A 22,964-nucleotide genomic window follows, 5' to 3' on the forward strand; every position below is an offset into this window, starting at 1 on the left:
CATACTGTTGTAATCACCCTCCATAAACTAACCATTTTACTTCTCACGTGCAAGTCGGATTTCTGGTAAGCACGCTCATTCTAGATTATGCAACAGAGATATAATTACATCCAGTGTATCGCTGGGAGAAAACAAAGCCATAAGTCTTTAGATAGCTTTTTGGGTTGTTGTTCTGCTGCCTTGTTTCTTCCCTCTGTGCCGGCAGTGTGTTAGTTCAGGACCTTGGAGAGCTCCCAGCCAGCACCAACCACCTGTGTCAATAAAAAGCTACTGTTGATATCTGTCATCAAATATCACATTTATTTTAGGAATATTTTATGTGTTGTTACACACCAGTAGCAAAGCATTTGACAAATGTAGCCAACTTGTAGTTATGGCCAGGTCATTATGGATTCAATTAAAACATCCCTTAGACCAACCTGATCTGTGTGATGTTGGCAGACTTCTTCTCTACGCAGAGCATCAATCTTTTGTCAGACTTTCGCAAAAACAGCCAGATGTTACTTTTAAAGAAAATAAAAGAACGTAAGCCAGAGCTCTGTGTGGTTTCTTTGTCGACATGAGATGGGTGAATGGCGCCACCTGCTGGAGAGCTCCTTAAGGCAAAAACACACATTTTGAACAAGATACAGCCTAGCGTGTTTCCTCAAGGCAAATATGGTTCCGTGCATCAAAAGACACACTATCAGGGTATCACAGCTAGTGCTTGACAATATGAGTATGCATCATGTGCACGTTTTACAATTGATGGTTAATTTTATTGTCTACTGTCACATAATGTTGATTTGGGATATTTGGATCTATAATATTTCCAAACCAAGACGCAGAAATATACATTTAATCTTAATAATAATGACAATCATAACACGAGAGTTTTTTAGGGACTGTTTGTTATTTACGAGTATGTTAGGGGTGGTGCAAAACATAGGAGACATGTCAAGTAATGTTTTAGGCACATGGGAAGGTTATACAACTTTAAAGGGTTGTATTTTGTATAAATTTAAATATCTGCACTCCAAAACCTACAAGCAGGTTTGAAAGGTTTTTTCTTCTTTAAAAATCGCCAAATTCACTCCATTTATCATTGTCAGAAATTGTAAAAAGCGAAACTATCATTGCTATTTGTTTTGTTTGTAAGTTTTATTCTCATGCTGTTTGTTTGTTGCATTGGCTCCAATACCTACATTTGATGTGAATATATATAAAAAAAAAAAAAAACCCTTATGGTTAGGTACTATTTATGGTGGAGGATGGGCCATGTGTTTTCCCTCAGTCACTCAGGGCGACTCGAAAATATTTAAAGCTTCGGGAGGGTCAGGGAAAACAAGTCACACTCCAGGCACTCCCCTCCTCGGATAAATAAAGCACAGTCCATTAATAGTCTCTACAAACGGTTTATTTCCTCGAGTCAGTTGACTGCTGAGCTGGTCTTCAGTGATAGGCCGCTTTTTCATTAATGGTTCATGTCCCTTTACGTGTTACGTAACGATTAAATATCAGACTGAGACAGATGGGTCTTTGTGGAGTTAATACAATGCATGAATGGCAGTAGGCCTGGCTGTTTTTTGTTTGTTTGTTTGTTTTTTGTTTGTTTTTTTTTTGTTTTTTTCATTTTTAATGATTGGTAGACTATTTTAATCGTGGATTTGAGTCAGTGATCATTTTAAGATTTGACCCCGTGATCATAAGGCCTGAGGACAACTTGAAATTTAAGATTATAAAGGTTTAAAAACATACGTGTAAGTTTATTTAAAAAAAAAACCCAGCACATTATGTTAATAAATCATATAACTATGTTGGTTGATCTATAGTGTCGTATTACTCATCCCTGTTTGGGCACACAGCAGTATCTGTGCCTTTAAGAGCATCTCTGACAGCATCCTCCTCTGTCACGGACGCGCACACATCAGCTCAACATTTGAGAATACAGCTTAGCTTTCTACAAACACACATCCGACTAAAGACACATTATAACATCACGTAATTACATTTATCGCCGTTATTTCTCAACTGGACATTGATGCATTTGCCTCCACGGTCGCCGTAGCGGTCCATCCGATCGTTATTTGCTCCTATTGCCTTCCTCCCCGCATCCAAAGACTGATCTACGCTACAAGATGGCTGAGCTGAATTTGGGGAAGGGGCTGACCGCAGGGAAAGTAGCCAGCAACGTCCAGAAAAAACTAACAAGAGCCCAAGAGAAGGTAAGAGGTGCTCACAAACTGTTCATGTATGGGGAATTATTATTCAGGCCTGCAAGCCGCGAGGCAGCAGTGCCGCATCCTCCACCAAGGCGCAGTGTCGCATCACGACATCATAATAATAAGGCCAGGGATGCTGTATTTAGGGGATGGGGATGTCCACCTCAAACACATCGTTCCTCTAGTCAATGTCATACAGCGGGCACGTGCATATTGCAGTGACATATACTGTGAGCGTGCTCATGATTTAGCCTATGACTGATGTGTTTCTGGCATTTCAAATCACTATCTGGGTATCTCACGAGTGTTTTTTTCACACTAATGATGACTACAGAAACACTCTCATATTTTGATAGCACTATGATGATAATTATTGCTTATGCTACAATATGTGAAGATGGTAGATACGAGGCCTAGTCTATGCGTTCATGCACCTTCGCGTTGTGCTCAGAATAAATGGCAGGGGGTGCTATTTGACTCTCATGATACATAATGTACAGCAGGGTTAAAGGGAGAAAACAACGGTGCCTCTGTAAACATAGTGCACTATATACTGTATGAATGTATATATGATTTTTTTAAGGTAAATTATGTACATAATGCATACATGCATTTATGTATGATTTGGCTTATCACTGTTATTTATGTACTTATCATTGGATTTAACAGTATATCTGTTAATGTGTATAAGGCAAATCATAGCTGATCTTGGAATTACAAGAAAATGAGAAATAAAGAAAACATTTGGATGTTCCCATGTGCAGTGTCTTTTGGAGGCACATGTCCCTTCCTCTGTTCTAACTTAGCAAAGGAAGACTCACACACAGAACAAAAAAAGATTCAGACTGACGTCTGGATTTTGAATATCTCTATTTTATATGTTGCGGGACTGTGGAGAAAAAAGTGCTCATGTGCACATAGTGCAAAAAGTGCAAATATTTCAGTCCATATTGGACTTTCCTCAGTGCAGAATCCAACATGGACTGAAGCGTTTGTATTCTTTGCACTCTGTGCACATTTGCACATATTTGTATGTAAAATAGAGATATTTTTATATTATATTTATATTATATTATAATTTTAAAACTTCACACTCTGTGTGAGTCTTCCTTTGCTACATTGTGATATTTTTCTGACATTCACACCAGAAAAAGACAGACATTGGGCATTTTTTAAGGCACAGCTCATCACATGCCTACCTTCCTCTGTTCTAGAAATGAACAGAATCAATGTGTTATAATGTGTTTGACTCACAGGTTCTTCAGAAGCTTGGAAAAGCTGACGAGACCAAAGATGTTGCCTTTGAGGAAGGAGTGATCAACTTCAACAAACAATATGTGGGTAACAGTCCAGTGAATAGCACTATTTTGTATGGCAGGGTCATATTTCTAAATTGCCCATTGTTGCATAATTGCAAAACTTAAAATGAGACATAGCTTGCCAGCTTTTTAGTTACATCTACCTTCTGCAAAATAGAAACTGAATTTTGCGTTAATTCTAACAAGTTTTAATTTGCTGAGAGACTGAAATATGTACTGATTCGACAGGAGTGAATGAGTCTGATTGTTTTGTGTTCTAAGCTTCGTGTTTTGTGTTTCACCCCCAGACTGAAGGCAGCAAACTGCAAAGGGACCTTAGGGCATACCTGGAGGCAGTGAAAGGTGAACTACCCACAAGCCTGTATCAAATTCGCACTTGTAGCCAGGGGCGTAACACCAAATTCTGGGCCCTATACATGAGCAGTTTCTGGGAGCCCTCCAAACCTCCTCTCTCAGTGCAGGTGTCTCTCATGCACCTTATGATTTTTTTTCCCCCCAAAGTCAATTTGCTTTTTTCTCTGTCCTTTTTTTTCTTTTTTTTTTTTGAAACCCCGATTTCTCCCTCTTAAGAAAAGACAGTGTAGTAGTGTAAATTGGTAATCAAGCGACATAAGCATTCACCCACTCAGCTTTAGCTGCATGTAGAGATGAATTCCGGCACAGGGATGGACTAAACCATTTTGTACCTTTAAGAGAGAGGGGCCTCAGAGAGCTTCTACTATTTATTTAATACAGTCTTGAATATTTCAACAGATTTATTCAGCCAGTTTTAATTTAGTTATGGCACTAATTAATTACAAATAAAAAAGTGCAAACAAAACCATTTTTTTCATTCTAGGCTTTTTGAGGCCCCCCTCCCACTGGGCAACAGGGTTCTACATGTAGTCACACAGTCGTGGATGTCCAGTTACACAGCATAATCTGCAAATATCCACCGATGTACCACTAATGTAGAATATCCATGTTTGTCTGCAGCCATGCACGAGTCCTCCAAGAATGTGCAGGCATGTTTGGCTGACATGTATGAGCCTGATTGGTACGGCAAGAACGAAGTGGATTCCATTGTGGAGGTCAGAGACACTTTTCATGAATGCCTTTACAGATTGCCTGCATGTGTGAAAGTGTGAGGACAAGCTGGTTTCCATATAGAGGTCAGAACCACTTATTATTCATAATTATATAGTGTTAGTTGAATGAGTGTGTATGTGTGTGTGCTTGGCTCCTGATTCGCAGCAGCTATTATTTCTAGGGTCCGCAGCTGTGTGTGATTGTGTTCTCTTGGCAGAATTGGCAAAATTATACATTAATGTCTCTAGTGAGAGATGTTGAGTAGCTCTTGAGATTTTCCACCGACTTCATTAAGAGTATTACTCTTGAAATTACTTTTGGATTAATGGTTTGTATGTGACAAAACTACAAAAAACTACAGTCTAACTGCAAGAAAATACTGCAATCAGTTGAAAGGCTTTCAGTTGATTCCTAGTTTAAATGCAAGTACATGAGCCAAGACAAAGGCAACAGAGCTACTGGCATTAACTTTAGAGTGTAGAAAAACACACCAGGAAGCATACAGTTGTAACAAAACAAGCACTGCTAGCAAGTTATTTTACTTATCTCTGATTGTGATGGTAATTATGTCTGGTTATGTTCATCCATGCTGCAGGACTGCGATGTGCTGTGGACTGACTACCACCAAAAGCTGGTCGATCATGCTCTCATCTCCATGGATACTTACCTGGGCCAGTTCCCTGATATCAAGGTGAGCCATGTGTTCATAAAGACATGGAGCAACCATGACCAAAAATGATAAGCATCCATTGTTTATGCAGTGGTAGCCAGGCTTTTCTTAAGGTCATATGTATAGTATCATCTTACTGAAATGTAATCATGCACTGCCAGAGAACAAGTTTATGTTTGAAAGATAAGTTCTTCTTTGCAGGTGAAGACAATGAGTGACACAAAAACTCCTTATTGTTTCAGGCACGTATAGCCAAGAGGGACAGAAAGCTGGTGGATTACGACAGTGCCAGGCACAACTATGCTACCACACACAAGACCAAGAAAAAAGACGGGGGGATTAAAATTACCAAGGTAAAACACATTTAAAATATTTTGATACAGAAAGCAGTGACACACTGATAGTGATATCATCAATGCACACATAAATATTGTGTTTTATTCGTTGTATTCTCGCTCTCTCCTCCAGCCCTCCTCTTTGTTGGAGAGAGCCACTCCAGGTTGGGCTCAGGGTATCTTGTCTGCACACAATGTTGCCCAAAGCAGTCTCTCCAGGAGCCAGGTACACAATACTTTTACTACACCTCCTACGAAAGTTGCCTTTGCAATTTTACACAGAACCAAACAGCAGTTTTACCATCTAGTGTGTAATTTTAGACAGTATGCCAGCACCGCAGTACCAAAAGAGGCATGATGGGCTTGACATTTAACACAAAAGTGAAAAACGTCACACCTGTCTTGTTCATGATCCTGATGCTGTCCTGCCAGCTGTCCTGTTTATACAGACACATTTTTGGCACTGTTACTGCCTCCCAGCTCTGTTCAGCTCTGTCCCCTAATTCCACAATCATACCTTCCTGAATGGCAAGGCGGCATAACAGCTCAATATAATTGCCTTGAAAATGCACAGTAAAAGGGACATCTAAAACAATGGTTGCCCACCTGTCAAAGACACATGGGCTGTAACAAGCAGGTCCTCAGTTTGTACTTGTTGCATTTCATTTCTCTTTTTATTCAGTCCATTTGACTGTTAACACGATATTAAATGGCAGTTATCATGGGTGATATGCACCATAGATATGGATTAGTAGGGGCCTGCCACACCTAATGTTAGGTTTTGAAGGTTCTTATCAGTTATATAGCTGTTCTTTCTTATGGCTAGTGTTGTTTTTTCTACCTTAACAGTTTCGACTGCTGTGTCAGGTAGGAAAAACAACATTAGCCATAAAAAAAGAACAGCTATATAACGTTATCTGGTAGGCTAAAATGAACCTTTTAGGCTCTTATCAGGCCATGAAAGGAAAATAAAACGAAAAAGCCAGAAAGGGTTTTAATGTGACTTTTTCCAGTGTACAAGAAACTCTGCATATAGGGTGGCAGGGAGTGGTGGGGGTGATCCTGGTGATAAGCGGGTGAAACTCAGAACTTTCACACAGGAGACTGGTATTTGAGGCCACGTGAAACCAATATGTATGTCCAACTATGGCCTTTTTGTCACCCTTACTACAAAGTGTTATCTAACAAACTGGTACCAGGCATTCAGTGGGTTGATAACAACCTTCTTAACCTGCCAGTAGGTGCGTCAGGCCCCTAATGAATGCGGCAGGCCCCTAATGACCCATATTTATAACCACAGGTAATGGCCATTTCATGAGATGGGCTGATAACACCCCACTTGAGTGTTTTTTCTGCTGGTGTTCCCTGTTGCCTGCTACTGTTAAATATCTGTCAAAAGCAAAATGAAAAATGACAGCAACAGAGCAACTGTAGACAAACCGTGTTGAAGCATAATCATAGGAGGTGTCAGTAGATGTTAGTGCACATATACAGCATGTTATTTACCAACAGTACATTTAACTGACATACATGCTCTAATGCAATGTGTGTGTGTGTGTGTGTGTGTGTGTGTGTGTGTGTGTGTGTTTCAGGCAGAGGAAGAGTTGGAGAGAGCCCAGAAGGTTTTTGAGGAAATTAATATTGACTTGCAAGAGGAATTGCCTTCACTCTGGAACAGGTGTGTATGTGTGTGCGAGTGTCCGTGGAAACTGGTTTTCCTGTTGATGGATGGTGCTGTAATTACGTTTCACTTACATCTGTGCTACATTTACCCGCACAGGATGTTAAATTAAGTCAAGCCAGTAATGCAGTCAATACTGCCTCCCCCCCTTTCCCTCTTCTCTGCCCTCTCTAGTCGTGTTGGTTTCTATGTCAGCACCTTCCAGAGTTTGGCTGGTTTCGAGGAGAAGTTTCATAAGGAAATTAGCCGGGTGAGTCTAGTGTATAGGCCTCCATTAACCCTTTAGAAACTGGATTGACATCATCGTTTTGTTGTGCTGCTTTGGGAAATCTTTCAAAAGTAATGAAACCTGTGGAACCTGAGAAAATTGGTTAAATTTCTTCTGAAAACCTGGGAGAAAAGGCAATGAGAAACTTGGCAAGAAATCCTTGCAAACTGCAAACTGTAGAAAAAAAAGGTAAAAGATGACAAGAAAATGACTTGAAAATTAGGGGGTGATTATGAGATTTAAAAAAAAAACAAGTAAATATGTCCAGAAAACTATATTTTGAATTCTTATACTTTTATATTTAAAATTATGTTTATCTAAATCTCTAAATATATATATTTTATATATATTTTATATATTTTAAAACACCTTTTAGAGTAATTTATTGTTTTTATTTAATTTATTATTTATTTATTGTTTATTGTTTCCTCTTCTTCTTCTTCTTCTTCTTCTTTTTTGCTAATCTTCAGGTAATTTTCTTGTAACTTTTTACTAATTTCTTGCTTATAATGGGGCCATTTCTTTTCAAGTTACTCACTGCCATCTTTCCATGTTTTTGAATAAATCTAGCCTGTTTGCTTAGGTTTTAAGGCTTAGTGATGCTGAAGACCAGACAAAACATATTGACACGATGTAACAGTGCCAGTTTCGACTAATTCAGCAAATAAATCTAAAAAAACTGCTATTCCTCACTGTTTTTGAAACTTGATGCAATGCCTGCTATAGTCCATTTATTTTTTTATTTTTAGGACATGAGCTTTTAACTGACTGCAGAGAGATTATCCTCAGCCTTAGCTCCGAATTTGGACACAATGACGCAAACAAGCTGTAGCAGACAGACACACTCTGCAGTACTTGGATAATATTACAGCAGGGAGGAACACAAAACACAGAGTAATTATTTTTATCAAAAAATGTGCATCGATTGTTCCAGAACAGTGTAGGATGATGCTGATGATGTAATTCTGCTGGAGTAATAGCTAACGTCTCTCCATTCCCCCTCTGCAGTTGGATCAGGATTTGTACGACATCTTGGAGAAATTGGAGCGATCAGACACAACCAGGTTAGTGAGCAATGATGTATCATGTAAACTCTGTCACAGCAAGGCTTTTTCCTGCAGAGTGACTTATTATAGCTTGTGTAGATTATTAATCCAAAGGAAGATTTACTGCCTGGCTTTATTCTTTTAATGTCAGAGATTTTGATTCTGAAGACATTCACAGAATTAAGACCCAATATATCCATTAAGCGTGTAGGCATCTGTCAAAATCTATTAAATAAAGCAATACAATGCAACACAACTTCATAGGTTTGAGTTAAAGATCTAAGACTTTTTTATGCACACAAAAGATGTATTTCTCTCAAGCTCTGGTCTTAATTTTGTTAAGATCTGTGTTAGTGAGCACTTTTCCTTTTCAAAGATGATCAAACCACATGACAGGTGTTGCATATTGAGATGCCAATTAAACAGCATTGTTAATACACGGGTGTGCCGTGGGATGGTCACAATAAAAGGCCACTCTGAAATGTGCAGTTCAATCACACAACACTGTGACACAGATATTTTGTTTTGAGAGAGCAGGACTGTCCACCACAGCTGTTGCCTGCCAACTGAATGTTAGTTTCACGACTATAAGCCCTCTCCAAAGTCATTTCCCTATCATTTACCAGTATGTCCAACCATCCTCACAACTTCACAAATTAGTTGTGACGACAAACTGCTGTCAGGTCAAGATCCCGGTGAGGGTGATGAGCATGCAGATGAGCTTCCCTGAGACAGTTTCTGTTTGTGCAGAAATGATTTGCTTATGCAAACCAATTGTTGTACCAGCTGTTCAGATGGCTGGCCTTAATTAACCTTAGTCTGCAGTTGGATGTACTGCAAAATTAAATGAAACGATAGATGAGAAGATACTGAAAAAAACATTTAGCTCATGGACAAAAGATCTGGTGGACATTCCTGCAGTCAGTATGGCAGTGGCAGTCTCACTCGATACTAGTCATTATTTTAGAAAAGAAGAAGTGCTCACTAACACAGATTTGAAAAAAGTTGTGGCCAAAATATGAGTGAAATATATCTACTGAGTGTTTAAAAAGTCGTTAACTTATACTCGTTAAAAATGTGAGCAGAAAGAAAAGTGTTGAGTTTAATTTGTTTTGTTCAATATAGATGAACACCAACAAGTGGCAGTGTTCAGTATGTAAAAGTAGTTTTTAGAAAGTATTTTGTTAATATTCCACTCAGGTTTTTTTGCGATTCTAAAAATACCATGTTGTCTAACTAAAAAACAGCTGTTTGAAATGGCTTTAGAACACAGAGCCTCATCAGTTAATCGCTGTGGTTCCTCTTAACCAGCAAAGAAAATATATGCTATGTTTTGACTCATGGCACCTTCTAGACTTGTGCGAAAATAAATGTGTTTTGAAATGTTTGCAAATATTTAAGCGCTTGAACTTGAGAGCACATAATTCATTACACCTGATGGATGGAGTGTGCTGCATCAGAATTTAAAATAGCAGAAAATTAAGTGGTTAAGTTTTTTTCAACAAACTCATTTATTTTCCCTATGAGCTCGGTGTATGCCAAGAAAACAAACGCTACTTATGAAAATCACTTGAAGCTACAGGAATAGACAAACAAACTCACACTGTATTAACCTGAAGCCACCCCTGAACCCCCCTTTCAGAAAGACAGGTGTCAGCGGCGCCTCATCATCAGGAACAAATAGGAGGTAACCGGCAGCAACTGTGGTAACCATGGTGACACAACTCTTGTCTGTCTGTCCAACTGCACACTGTCCGTCCACCTGTCTATCTGTCAGTCAGTCTGCAGGCTTGGGAGATTTAAAGGAGAGTTTGATTGTGCAAGTGACTTCACAGACGCACTGATGAGAGAGCTTTGCTCCCAGAGCTGCAGATATATAAGAGTTGAGCAAACTGGCATGGCTAACGCTGCACCAGGCAAGACTGTTTCGTAACACTACAACCCAAAACCCAGGGCCTAAGTAAGGTGATGTACATGGCTGCATGAATCCATTAGAGGACTGTGGTGGACATTTTTGTAATAAAGGCTCACAAACACACTTGTAGTGACTAGATATAAGTACAAATGTAGCAAAAATCCGCTTTATCCATTTACTTTATTTATTATACATTAAGAAGTGATTTACCTTACAAGTGACAAGCTCTAACCCTTAACCTTACCCAAATCCTTATCTCTACTGGCTCTCTTTAAATCTAATATTGGTCCATTGATCCAATAACTTTGGACTGATGGTGGTGGGTCACATGACTGTACCAGCCAAAGCTATACCTACTTGGTCTCCTGACTCACTGCTAGCCACACAGCATCTCTCATGTGGGGTTAGTTTGTATTTTTCATTACCAACATTATATAATATCAGCTGGTTAAACACAGCAACAATCAATATCTCTTCCACATACTACTTTGCTGTTGGTTGAGGCTGTAACTTTATTGGTCAAAGTTTACCAAAGTTGTACACAATGTGAAAATGCAAATTTGCTTTGCCTCCGCAAGCAAATGTTTTATTTGCTCCTCTACTCACACTGAGTACAAGTGAACATTACACGAATATTGACCAAAGTTAATTCTGCTCATGCGAGAGCATGCCCTAAGCCTGGAGCTTTTGGGGCTCCAGTTGGATTTTGCCTTTTGCTGCCATTTGAAGCCTCCAATGTGAGCAATAAATTGCAGGTTCTCCAACTCTTAAAATATCCATAGATCTGGGGCTGCTTTTCTCAGCTTTAGAACATGTTTTCTATGAAGGCGAATGTCTCTGTCACTGCTCGCTTGAAAGGATTAACTGGAGGCGCACACAAAGCCTGCTTGCATGGGATGGCGGGAGGAAAAGGAGAGGAATGGAGTAAAAAGGGAGACTCAATTTTCTTGCATGAAAGCTCTTGCAACAATAACTTCTGCTTGGACACTTGTAGAGCATGCCTTGTAACTTCTCACACAGTTAGCTTTTAGCTTCACTTTTTAACCTTTGCTTGACCTTTCTCAACATTTGCCATTCTTGTTGCTGTCTCTGTAATCTGTTTGTATTCTCTGTTGTGCCCTCCATCTGTCCCTCTCTCATTCACTCAGTGTGAGTGGAAAAGAAGCATCTAATCACACTCTCAGGCCAGGAGGGCCACCCCCAATCCCCAAATCTCCATCCAAGGTAAACACAGACAATCTTTATCTCTTTCACACATAGACACATAGACACACACACAGAGGCTGTCTCCTTGTTCAGAGTCATGTCTGAATTATGCGTCCACACAGGTGTGACTAATAACAATACTGATGGCCTCACTTAATGTAGGAGGAACCATCGTTAATGTAATCAGTTTCACCTGTGCTCACTTGAAATGTCTGCCTGAGAAAAATAAGTTTATTTTGTGTCATTTTGAGTTACAGTATGTCTTATTTGAATATAATTTGGACACATCTGTAAAACAAATTAAGTTTTAAAAAATATATATACAAAAAGCATATTTCTAATTTAAATTCCAGCCTAGAATTTATATTCACTTGGCTTGTGGCACAAGCATCCCCATTATTCTTTCTCTCTATTCTAGCTAAGGCCTGCAGTGCCTCCTCCACCTAAGGTGACCCCATCAAGGGAAATGAAAACAGAGAACATCATCGGCCTGTTCGATGCTGCAGCTACTCCTGATATCAGCGTCACTTCCCCTACAGAGGTTAGTGAGCCGCTGCTGTGGACGATCAGCCATAGCCCTTTAACTTCCCACTGCTCTGCGCAGGTCAGAGTCTGGCCTGCCCATCCTACTTTTCTATTCTATTCTATTCTATTCTATTCTATTCTATTCTGCCTTGCTGTCTCTGTCCTGTTCCTTGACCCTCTATCATGCCAAGTTAGCCAACAAGCCCTCCTATTGCTGTTGTTATCAGTTTGACAGTCCAGCAGTGAGCAACCTGTTGGACATGGACCTGGACTCTTTCAGTGCTGCAACCAAAGCCTCAGCGGTCACACAGGTGGATGATTCACAGCATGAACATATAGATCGTAGAGACACTCTCCTGCAAGAAATGCCAAGCTTCACAAGAGATTTTATATTTTATTCAGGAAGGGTTTAATTCATTTCACAATATTAATTTGGAGACATGGAGTCTTGTTTCACTGCAACATGTTTTAGTTCAACAGGTGATTCAGCCAACAGTATTTACAGCTGCCAGTGTAGTTTTTAGACTTAAAATAAAACCTTGATAAGTCTGAATAAAAAATGAAATCACTTGAAAAGCTCGGCATGGTTTGAGGCGTTAGCTGCTCTGCTTCTTTCCAATTTATCAAAGGAGAGATGGATGATGGCATGATGATCTGTTAAAACCTGCTTTTAGTGACCACTTCTTTCTGCTTCAGCACTATCCACAGATCACATGGCATGAAGACTAAGCCCTGCTCTGCTCTTAACTTCTTTCTCGTCAAAACTGTTTAGCATAATTTACTTTCAGATACTGGAACCCAGCCAACAATTGTATGTCAGGCCCATGTGAGTATTGGATGGGCAGAAAAATGGACCCTATATGGGATTGTTCAGGGTTTGACAATAGGCCCATGCTAATTTCCCAGATGGATACTTGGTACCTGCTTGGTACCCAGGTAGCCCAAGCATAACCCATCTGGGGCCAGTTTGGGTAAACCTACCTATGCAGGCAATTTGCTCGGGGCTGTTATGGAACCCATGGACAATCCAATGTAGGGCCCATTTATCAGCCCACTTACTACCAATATGGACCCTACATACAAAAGTACAGCTCGAGTTATTTCACTCATTCAGCTGTCATTTGATTTAGGTCTGCTACTCAGCGTCAGTATAGCATTCTTATACCTGATAGACGAATGGCATGTAGCCTGCTGTAAGCCTCAACCCAACTAGCAGAGCCTGGCAAACTGGTTCTGATACAACAGAAAATGTAGTGAAAGATTACATAGTTCCAATTTTTTATGGTTGTGACTTTTCAGACAGTAATAAAGTGAATCATGGGAGCTATTAGACAATGTACAGCATTACAACATAAACATAGACAGTCTGTCAGTTAGACCTGACTCATCTCAGGTGTTTATGATCATAGGACCTGGGAATTACAACACTGTCAGTAATAATGTCCAGTGTTCAGCGTATCCTATTACAATGGTTCGTAGGATATCTAATGAATAAGTACTCCACTAAGACGATACTTGCTTGACGTAAACCTAAAAAGGTTGGCTTTAGGCAACTAAGTTACTTTGATTAAGCTTAGGAATGAGACATGGTTGGGTGTTACAGGTTTAAGCAAGTAAAGTTAGGTTGGGGAAAGGAACATGATGAAAAGGTACCTTAAAATAACATTAAGTTCTATTGGTTTTACAAGGTTCAAAGCACCTATCCCTTGGAGAAAGTCCTTTGGGAAAGTCCTTTGTTTTGAGACCCATCCACTGCTCCAACCTACCTCCATATGCGGACTACTTCCTCCTTTATTCCCATCAGCACATTGGTCACAGCCTAACTGATTGTGTGGGTTATACAAGATTTGGCTCAGGATCACGTGGATTATATATGAATTATGATGCATTACATTTCATAGATAAATGTGCATGAGAACACCCTGCATTGTTACAGTAATATAGTTATTTAGCTGGCTTGGAGTTCATAAAAGAAATTTTTAAAATCCCTTAATGTACAACATTTAGGGTTCTTTTTCCAAACTACAAATCTAATGACTAATTCTGCTGATATGTAGTTCACATGGTAGTGAACAGGACAAATAAAATACAGACAGATAAACTCCCCACCATGACATAGTTTTCTTCTTTCTCCACTCTTTTAGCTTGTTGGCCTCTTTTACTGGCATGAACTGTATGATTCAGCTTTTAGCAATGAAAGAAAAAAAGAAAAGTCCAGATTACCGTATTGTATGGTACCTGGCCAGCACAGAAGGCAGACAAAGTTCGCAGATATAGTTGGCAGACAAAGTCAACAAAGTTTGTAGACCAAGTTGACAGACAATGTTAGCAAACAAAGTAGCCAACAAAGTTGCTAGACAAGGTTAGCAAACAAAGTTCGCTGACAAAGTTAGTAGACAAAGTTAGCAAAAAAAGGAGGCCAACAACATTTACAGACAAAGCAGGCAGACAAAGTTAGCAACTATCTGGCAAGCAAAAATCTCTTGACAAAAAAGAGACTGAATATTGGATTGGCAAGAGACACAATTCCAAAGGAATGCTAACAGTTCTTATCATTATTATGAATCCATAGAGTAGGCCTACATAGAGTTCAGTCAGTACTTAAAATGTTGATAATTCACTGCAGTCCTGTCACAGATTTAATCTTAGATTATCTGGAGCTCTGGGACAACTTCTTTAGTACAGGTGAACGTCTAGAAAGAATTTTGAAACTCAAAAATCTGAGCCCCCCAAATCTTTTTTTTTTCTTTGTGTATATATATCTGTCAATAGTTGCCATTTGCCTCATTTCAGGAATTTTACTGTTGGCGACATCATTTGTGTCAAAATACTCTGAATGACATTATTTGACTGATTGCAAGATTAAAGTAGACACCTTTCTCCTACATTCTACTCACTCTGTGGGTAACCTTGTGCAGTAAACATATGACGGTAGCCACCTCTGCAGATTTACATCATTTAGTTCCTCAGACTTCACCTGCCTTGTTCTGCTAGAGATCAATGCTATGGGCTTGTAGGTTTAGAGCATGGGACCTGCACTGGAAATGTCCTTTTGAATGCTTTGGGAATATCCAAGACCTTTGTGAAGAGTTAAGTCCTGTCTTTACATTCTGTTGCTCCCTCTCTTTTCCACAGCCTGCAAACTGGGACTCATGGGTAAGCATATCATCCTCATCTTCAAACATTGTTTTTAATGTGCAAAAAATTAATAAATAGAAATAATAAATAAATCACTATGATCATCATCTCCATCACCACATTCTTATTTATGTTCATAGTAACCATCAATTCATTTGCTGTAACTTCCATTTACTTGTCATTTAGCCATTATACAAGCCCCACTCTCATTGTGCTTGCTGCTACGTAACACATGCAGGAAATGCTGGGAAGGGACTTCTATAATGGTCATTACTGCATATTAACAAGCTTTTCCATATTTGGATCTCTTTCATTTGTCTGTCCCAAATCTGTTTGTGCGTTGTCTTTGTGTCTGCAGTGCTTGATGTGATAACACTAAATGCTGAAGAGATTGTTGTACAGCACAGATATAACTTGGGAATGAGCGTGGGTCAATTAAGTTTCAAATTGAAATTTTACACTGTTATACATATTTATATATATATATATAGATAGATGCATATAGTATATAGATGCAGGATCCACAGTATACTGATGATATACTGTAGACCTAAAACCTATAGGTCCTATAGGATTGATTAAGACACCACCGACAAACTAACACACTCTCTGAGGGTGAATTTAATCATGAATTAAGAATAACATATTTGTGGAATAATTTGTAACTGAATCAACCTCATTTCTTTCTGTTTCCCCGTGTATCCCTGTATGTTCACATGTTGCACTGACAGATCATGTTATAGACTTTACATGTTGGCTACATGCTCCATGTGACACACAGGGAACAGTTTTGTTTCTGAAAGTTGAGTGAAGTTGCTCAGGTTTTCAGTGGATTGTTTCATGGAAAAATGGCACTGGTAAACTAATGGGAGCTAGTGGGCAACTTCACAAAGCCTTTCTTGCAACTTGGCATACCGACCATAAACTAACCTTTTTGTTCATCCCTATCACTGTAAGAGAGACGTGTCTCAACAATCATACAGCTCTGCTGTATTAGAGCTTGAGGCAAAGCAGTGATAGCTCAGAAAGGAACAACACTTCTGCTCTTACAAAGCTTTCCTCCTCTTCCTCCATCTGAACATAGCCGTGGGAATATAAACCATGCTTGCAAACTACATGCAGAAGATCCGACATCTATTTTCCGATGGGAAAAGGCTGACAGTTTTTGCGTTTCTGCCTTCTGCTGCCACCCTTCCTTATCTTCATCTGTCTTTTTATTTAATCTGAACCTTCTCTGTAAAGGTTTATCTTTCTGCATCAATTTTCTTGGGTCTTATGATGATGATGATGGTGATGGTGATGATGATGACTTGCTGCTGAACTTCTCCCATCGATATCCATGGCATCTTTCATGGCCCTGTTTTTGTTTATATGTTGCAAAACTTCCATTTTCCCTTGAAATATTACAAATAAGTTCAGTCTAAAAAATGCTTCCCTTAAAAGGCCATTCTTGTAGTTTTGCAGGTTTTAGTCCATTAAGTAGTCAAGCATTTTAACAGAATGGACAAAAGGAGCAGACTGGTATACATTGCTATCCCTATAGACATGCAGATTGTGTGGCTAAAGTTGTGGGATGATGGAATATGGTTAGCAAAACGTATAGCAAAAACAATTTTGTTAATGGGCTAAAACATGCAAAATCACCTGTAGGTAAATGTAAACTCCCCTCAATTCTGAATTCCTTACCTGCCATTCTGATACTACTACAACCCTTGTACACCCATTTCGTACCCATTTATTATATCTATCTATTGCCTAATCCTTTGTCCATCAAAATATTTTAATTTGCTCCTCCAACTATTTTGTTTATACTCCAAATGCCCTGAAAAAATCTTTACTCTCCTAGAAGGCTGTTACTAATTCTCAAACATTTTGCCCATTAAAATTCTGAACCCTTGAATCTGCCTTTAAATAGCCCTTCAACCTTGCCTTTCTTTTTGTCCCTTAACGTTTCCTCAACCATTTGATTTATAAACCCCTTTTACCTCTAAGGTTAAATATCTCTTTTGACCTCTGACTCCTTAAAAACCTGACCCTTGCCCCTCAGCATGAGGACAGTGGTGACCAGGAAGAGGAACCCAAGCAGCACTATGACCCTGTGGCTGCTGCTGCAGATGCCTGGGGGGATGATGGTTCGCAGCCTATCCGCTATGATCCCATAGCAGCTGCCACAGAGGGCTGGGGGGATGATGGAACCCTACCAGTTCGCTATGACCCTGTGGCTCCAGCTCAGGAGGGAGGGGGGGATGATGAGAGCCAGCAGGTTCATTACGATCCGGTTGCTCAAGCCCAGGAGGGCTGGGGCGATGATGGGGACCAGCCGGTCACAGAGGTGCCCGCCCCAGACGTGCCCACTCCAGAGGATGAAACACCTGCAGTTGGGGCTCCAGCTGATGCTGCTGAGGAAGGACCCACAGCAGCTGCTGCTACATTGGATGATGAAGAGGGTCAGGTAACCGAGGAGAGAAAAAAAATGGAGAGATGCATCTGGACGAAAATGGTGGATGCATCGATTTTTGAGGAGCAGATTTGAGCATGGTGTGCTGGAAAAAAACATGATAGAGAGATAAAATGTAAATGATGAAGGGTGGAAAGACGGTGAAATCTTGGAAAGATTTAGGATGCATCTGGACCAGCAGCGTGGATGCATCAACTGTGACACACAGGGCAAGTTGGAATTAATTGCTGAGGGAAAGAGAGGAGTATAGACATCTGCTTCTCAATACATACAACTAATCCCAGTCACTGCTAATCACAAATCCACGCACGTAGTACATGTGGAAAAGTTTTTACCTATATGGCAACTGTGCATCAGTATCAGAGCTTACTGTCAATTCAACATACATGCTTTTATTAGCCATAACTTTGCTGTGTAGGCTGAGTGGCTTGTCCTTTTGTCTGTTTTTGTCTGTCTGTTCTTTCTTTCATCCTTAACCTCCTCCTTATTTCAATCTTTCATCTGACTCATTGTCTAACCCCTCGCTGTTTTCCTTTATTTCTGTCTGCTCCCAGGGTGAGTCTGCAGCAGCTGCTGCAGCACCAGAGGAACAAGCACCAACAGAGGAGGTACGTGCAAAAGGAACTATACTATAACATACAACACAAGACACTGATGCTGCAGTTTTTACTGACATATTTGTAAACTATGTTTACTTTTATTTCTGTTTCAACTATGTTGTTTTTTAAAATTATTTTCTTTCTTTCTTTTCTAGAAAGGAACAACACTTCTGCTCTTACAAAGCTTTCCTCCTCTTCCTCCATCTGAACATAGCCGTGGGAATATAAACCATGCTTGCAAACTACATGCAGAAGATCCGACATCTATTTTCCGATGGGAAAAGGCTGACAGTTTTTGCGTTATATATGAATCTGAAGTTTGAGGATATAGAATTAAAATGGGAATACATAGAATAATAGAATATATAGAACCAACAAAATTTGACTACATGAAATGAAACTTAAATATATAGCATAAAAGTTTAAAAGTTTAATTCCGTATATTCAAACTCTCATTTTATATAATCAAATTTCATTATGAATATTCATATATATACAGCACTGTGCTAAAGTCTTAGACCAAATTAAACTTTTATTCTAGCAAGTTTATAATTGTCATGATCCTGTGTTTTTGTTTGTTATTTTGTGGACTTTGCTTTAGGTTTTACTGTATGTTTTTCCTGTTTCATCTGTTTAGTTTATATCCTGTTTGACATTGAAAGTCAAGCTCCGCATGTGTTGTCTGATTTTACTTCCTATATTTGTGTTTTCTTGCCTTAATGTTTTGCTGATTAATTTCACTTGTCCCTCCCCCACTAGCTGTATAGTCCTCTCACCTGTCCTCACTTTCCCTTATGGTTTTCCTGTGTCCTTAGTTCTTCCTGCCTTTGCCTGTTTCCCACCTGTTTTCTGTCACACCTGTCTTTAATCAGAGTGATTTGTCCATTCCTGATCCCAGAGTCTTCCCTGCACACCTGTTCTGTTTTAGTCTTGTTTGCTCCACTCATGAGTTCCCTGCCACACCCTTGTTGTTAGTTAATCCCTGTGTTTCCCTCCTTTTATCCATGTCCACCTACCCCAGCTGTGTCTCATTCTTGTGATTAGTTCCCTGCATATACACACCTCTGTTTTCCTTTGTTCCTTGTCAGTTTGTCTGTTGGCATCACTCTGTTTGCTACTGCTGTCCTCACCTTTGTGTTCTTTTGAATACTTGTTTTGTCTGTACTTTGAGTTGCATGGCCAGCTTGTTTTTGGATATTTCTACATCAGCATTAAAGTTTGCTTTTCATTTGAACTACCCGTCCAGCTTTTGTTCTGCATATGGTTCCACATCCTACCTGACAATAATGATAATATTCCTCAGCAGTCTCTTTACTGAAATACAACCAGAACGTGCAGAAATATGCAAACAGTATTAAATACCTCCATTTATTGTACGTGTTTACATATACTCTGTATGCTTTGTTTCTATCTTAATAAAGAGACAGAGAAGTATGTATATATTCTCATTACAACTCTGCTAAAACAACAACTCTATAGTGGCCTAAGACTTGCACAGTACTGTATTATCCACATTGTTGATTTAACATTTCGTGATTATGTTTTAGGTGACATTTAACTCTTCTCATTTATTAAAATAATAACATAATGTATGTCCATAACATGTAATATTACATGTCAATACAATATCACATTAAATTTCAAACACATAAATTATTGTATGCAGTTTTCAGTACAACATGACTTCAACATTTCCTAAAATTAAGTATCTTTTTTCTTTGATAGGGAAATGTCTAGTTTGAAATTTTACTTTTCCACTGGCATTTTTTTTCTAATTGTGTTTTTAGAAATTAAGACTTTCAGGGCTAATTTTTTTGTCTTTTGTAAAGATATAAAAGCCTTTCATTGTACACTACAAGCTGGTAAAAGAAGCCTCTTCTTTTTATAGACACCTGAAGTAGCAGCAGACTCAACAGAAGTATCATCACAGCCCGCAGACATGCCACCTGGCTTTTTATTCAAGGTAAAACAGGATACAGGATTTTTTGAAAATTGCAAAAAGCTGAGCATATTCTTAATATATCTTTTGTTTGTATGGAGATCACTCATGGTTTATGTCATATAGGTCCAGGTGATGCATGATTATGCTGCCAATGACACAGACGAACTGGAGATGAAGGCTGGTGATGTGGTGCTGGTAGTCACTTTTGACAACCCTGACGAACAGGTATACATAAACACACACACAGAGCTACGCACTGTGATGTCACAGTGTCAGTGAGGTGCATATGTATTAATTTTCATGTCTGTGTTTTTAGGACGATGGCTGGCTGATGGGATTGAAGCAGGATGACTGGCAGCAGAACAAAGAAAATGCCACTAAAGGAGTATTCCCTGAAAACTTCACTCAGAGGCTGTGAGAGAGGGGGACAGGGCTTCATTCCAGCTTCCTTCTTCATGTCTCTTCCTCTTGCCTCAATCCTTCCTTCCCTCCCTTGCCCTGATACTGTATCTTTACTAGGACTTTGGCCATAGAAGCAGAGCTGTCACAGCCCTGGCTGAAATCATGCATTTCTAAGGTCTGCTACACTGTGCTAAAAGTGGATCTTGGCATTTTTGTGGATTTCTGCCAATATTTACAATTAGAGATGTAGCCATTTCACAGGTCCCACTCTTTGCTCTTTTGCTGCACTATTGTTGCTACTCAATACTGAAGGAATTGATTGCAGAATCCTGATCATCCAGGATAGATGCAGGGATGGGTGCCTTTGCAATGGCTACTGCTACAGATGCATTATAACATCTTAGTCATTTCTCATCATTAACTCTCCAAGGCATATTCCACCACTATTACACAGAAAGTGTCTTTTAAGATGTGCGTTTGTTCATTTGATACTGAGAGAGACTGAGAGAAAACAGTGCAGGATTGTTAAGACAATGCCAAGTGTAGCAGAGTATCCCATCCACACATCCAAACCCTAAAATCTCTTTTATGAAGGACAGGGTATAATACACTCTGAAAAAGCAAGACCAATTCCTGGCAGACAACTTCACCCGAGTCAAATTGCAAAAACACCTTTGAACATAAAAGGTGCAGAATCAGCACCTAACCAGCCAAACAGCACAAAACGAGGGTTACGATAATGTAACCCTAGTTCTATTAGCACAGACGGAACCCTCTACTGGCTGTAAATTTGCGATCTTAGGATAGCCATCCTACACCCTCCTCAGCCAGTAGCGTAGGAGTGACAGGACCCCTGGGTGGATGGCTAATAGAACTTGGGTTACAATATTGTAACCTTCTTTCTATCTCACACAGGCTCCACCCTCTACTGGATTCTATGGGCACAGTGGGTGTAGCCTGATAAATGAATGTCCTGTCGCAACATCACATTGACCCAACCACACTGATCCTAACTCACCTAGGCTGCTGCACTGGAGAGGTTGGGGGCCTCAGCCAACCCAGAACATATGCAACCAAACTAGGTGAAGCCATGGCCTAACTTTGCAAGGGTCGAATAACAAGCAACAGACACCCTGCACACCACATTTACCAGGTCATCAAGGAGCTCAAAAAAAATAAATGTATCATGCCTAGGAGGGTCAGGTGCAAATTAGTAGCACTTCTGCTGAAGAGAAAAACCATGTTTTACAGCATTGCATGCCATCGTACTGTGGGCTTCACACATTTTTGGGTAGGCATGTTGATGATGATTGTGATTTTAGAAGAGTATTACCCATGACGTCAAGTAGAGGGCAGAGCTTGCGTGAGATAGAACAAATTAGAAATCTCATCCACACTAATGTTGCTGAAGCAGAACTTCGTCTTCTCATGCTCAAGTTGGTTGTTTAAACAAATGTGCGTTTTTGGCAATAGTCTGTTTTAGCCACATGTGTAGCCATCAAGTGTCATTTTTTTATGGGCATGCAGGTTTCTTCACCTGTGCCTAAAAGGTTATTTTGGTGGCTGGCTGCAAATCTGACAATATCTAAGTGGAGGCATAGCAGGGGTTTGTTAGTAAGGATAAATTAGTAAACTTTGGTGCCAGTATTTTCTATGTACTGATCCACTGATTAGTCCTGAGGTTCTTCTTTGACAAATTCAGCCCATTTTTTATTCCTACTTTAATTATCTCCCTGTAAAACATTGAAACATGGGGGCCCTAGTTGTCGTATTAGTTTAGATTCAATGGTGGTTTGAGTGGTATGAACCTTTTGTTAAAAATCCAAATTAATGCATATGCACTGAATTGGTCATCTGACCCCAACCTAGTTAAAAGATAGCAGGTATTCAGTATAAAAAATGTTTTAAAAAATCCAAACTGAAATATTGATCATAGAATCCTATAGAGAAGAAAAACATGACTGTTTTCATCTTCGACAGTCATGTTTTTTTTTATTCCTTGTTGTTTCAATTTGTGTGAAGTTGTGTGGAGTGGGCATGTAAAAAAAAAAAGAAAAACTTTTTTATTTCACAAAGGATTCCAAATATGCATTATCTTGGCTTGCTAAAAAGGCAAGCCACCAAACGACAACAATGAGATGCTGCTACTGGTAGTATAATAGTTAGTCAGACATGGTTCCATCCTAATGCT

General features: G+C 39.5%; 1 protein-coding gene across 5 annotated transcripts; it reads left to right on the forward strand.

Moving 5' to 3' along the window:
* Window positions 1-1,892: 1,892 nt before the first annotated feature.
* On the forward strand, window positions 1,893-22,723 carry LOC121949509 (myc box-dependent-interacting protein 1). Of its 5 annotated transcripts, XM_042495207.1 has the most exons (20): window positions 1,893-2,204; window positions 3,458-3,538; window positions 3,808-3,862; window positions 4,496-4,590; window positions 5,184-5,279; window positions 5,501-5,611; window positions 5,727-5,819; window positions 7,186-7,271; window positions 7,449-7,524; window positions 8,551-8,606; window positions 10,231-10,275; window positions 11,652-11,727; window positions 12,128-12,250; window positions 12,462-12,545; window positions 15,370-15,390; window positions 17,420-17,824; window positions 18,385-18,438; window positions 20,318-20,392; window positions 20,495-20,596; window positions 20,688-22,723. In XM_042495207.1, the coding sequence occupies exons 1-20, from the start codon at window positions 2,118-2,120 to the stop codon at window positions 20,787-20,789; spliced, it is 1,923 nt and encodes a 640-aa protein (XP_042351141.1). In that variant the 5' UTR covers window positions 1,893-2,117; the 3' UTR covers window positions 20,790-22,723. The 5 variants fall into 5 exon arrangements, with proteins under 5 accessions (XP_042351141.1, XP_042351145.1, XP_042351142.1 ...); XM_042495211.1 differs by lacking the exon at window positions 17,420-17,824; XM_042495208.1 differs by lacking the exon at window positions 12,462-12,545.
* The last annotated feature ends 241 nt before the right edge of the window (window positions 22,724-22,964 follow it).

Source organism: Plectropomus leopardus, chromosome 10 (genome assembly GCF_008729295.1).
Source record: "Plectropomus leopardus isolate mb chromosome 10, YSFRI_Pleo_2.0, whole genome shotgun sequence".
Classification (NCBI taxonomy): domain Eukaryota; kingdom Metazoa; phylum Chordata; class Actinopteri; order Perciformes; family Serranidae; genus Plectropomus; species Plectropomus leopardus.

What these genes read in the sequence shown, in the direction of transcription:
- LOC121949509 (XM_042495207.1), top strand. Translation starts at nt 2,118, where the DNA reads ATGGCTGAGCTGAATTTGGGGAAGGGGCTGACCGCAGGGAAAGTAGCC. An exon ending in GCCAGTTCCCTGATATCAAG is followed by an intron (nt 5,280 to 5,500) that starts GTGAGCCATGTG and finishes TTATTGTTTCAG; the next exon opens with GCACGTATAGCCAAGAGGGA. An exon ending in AAGCCTCAGCGGTCACACAG is followed by an intron (nt 12,546 to 15,369) that starts GTGGATGATTCA and finishes TCTTTTCCACAG; the next exon opens with CCTGCAAACTGGGACTCATG.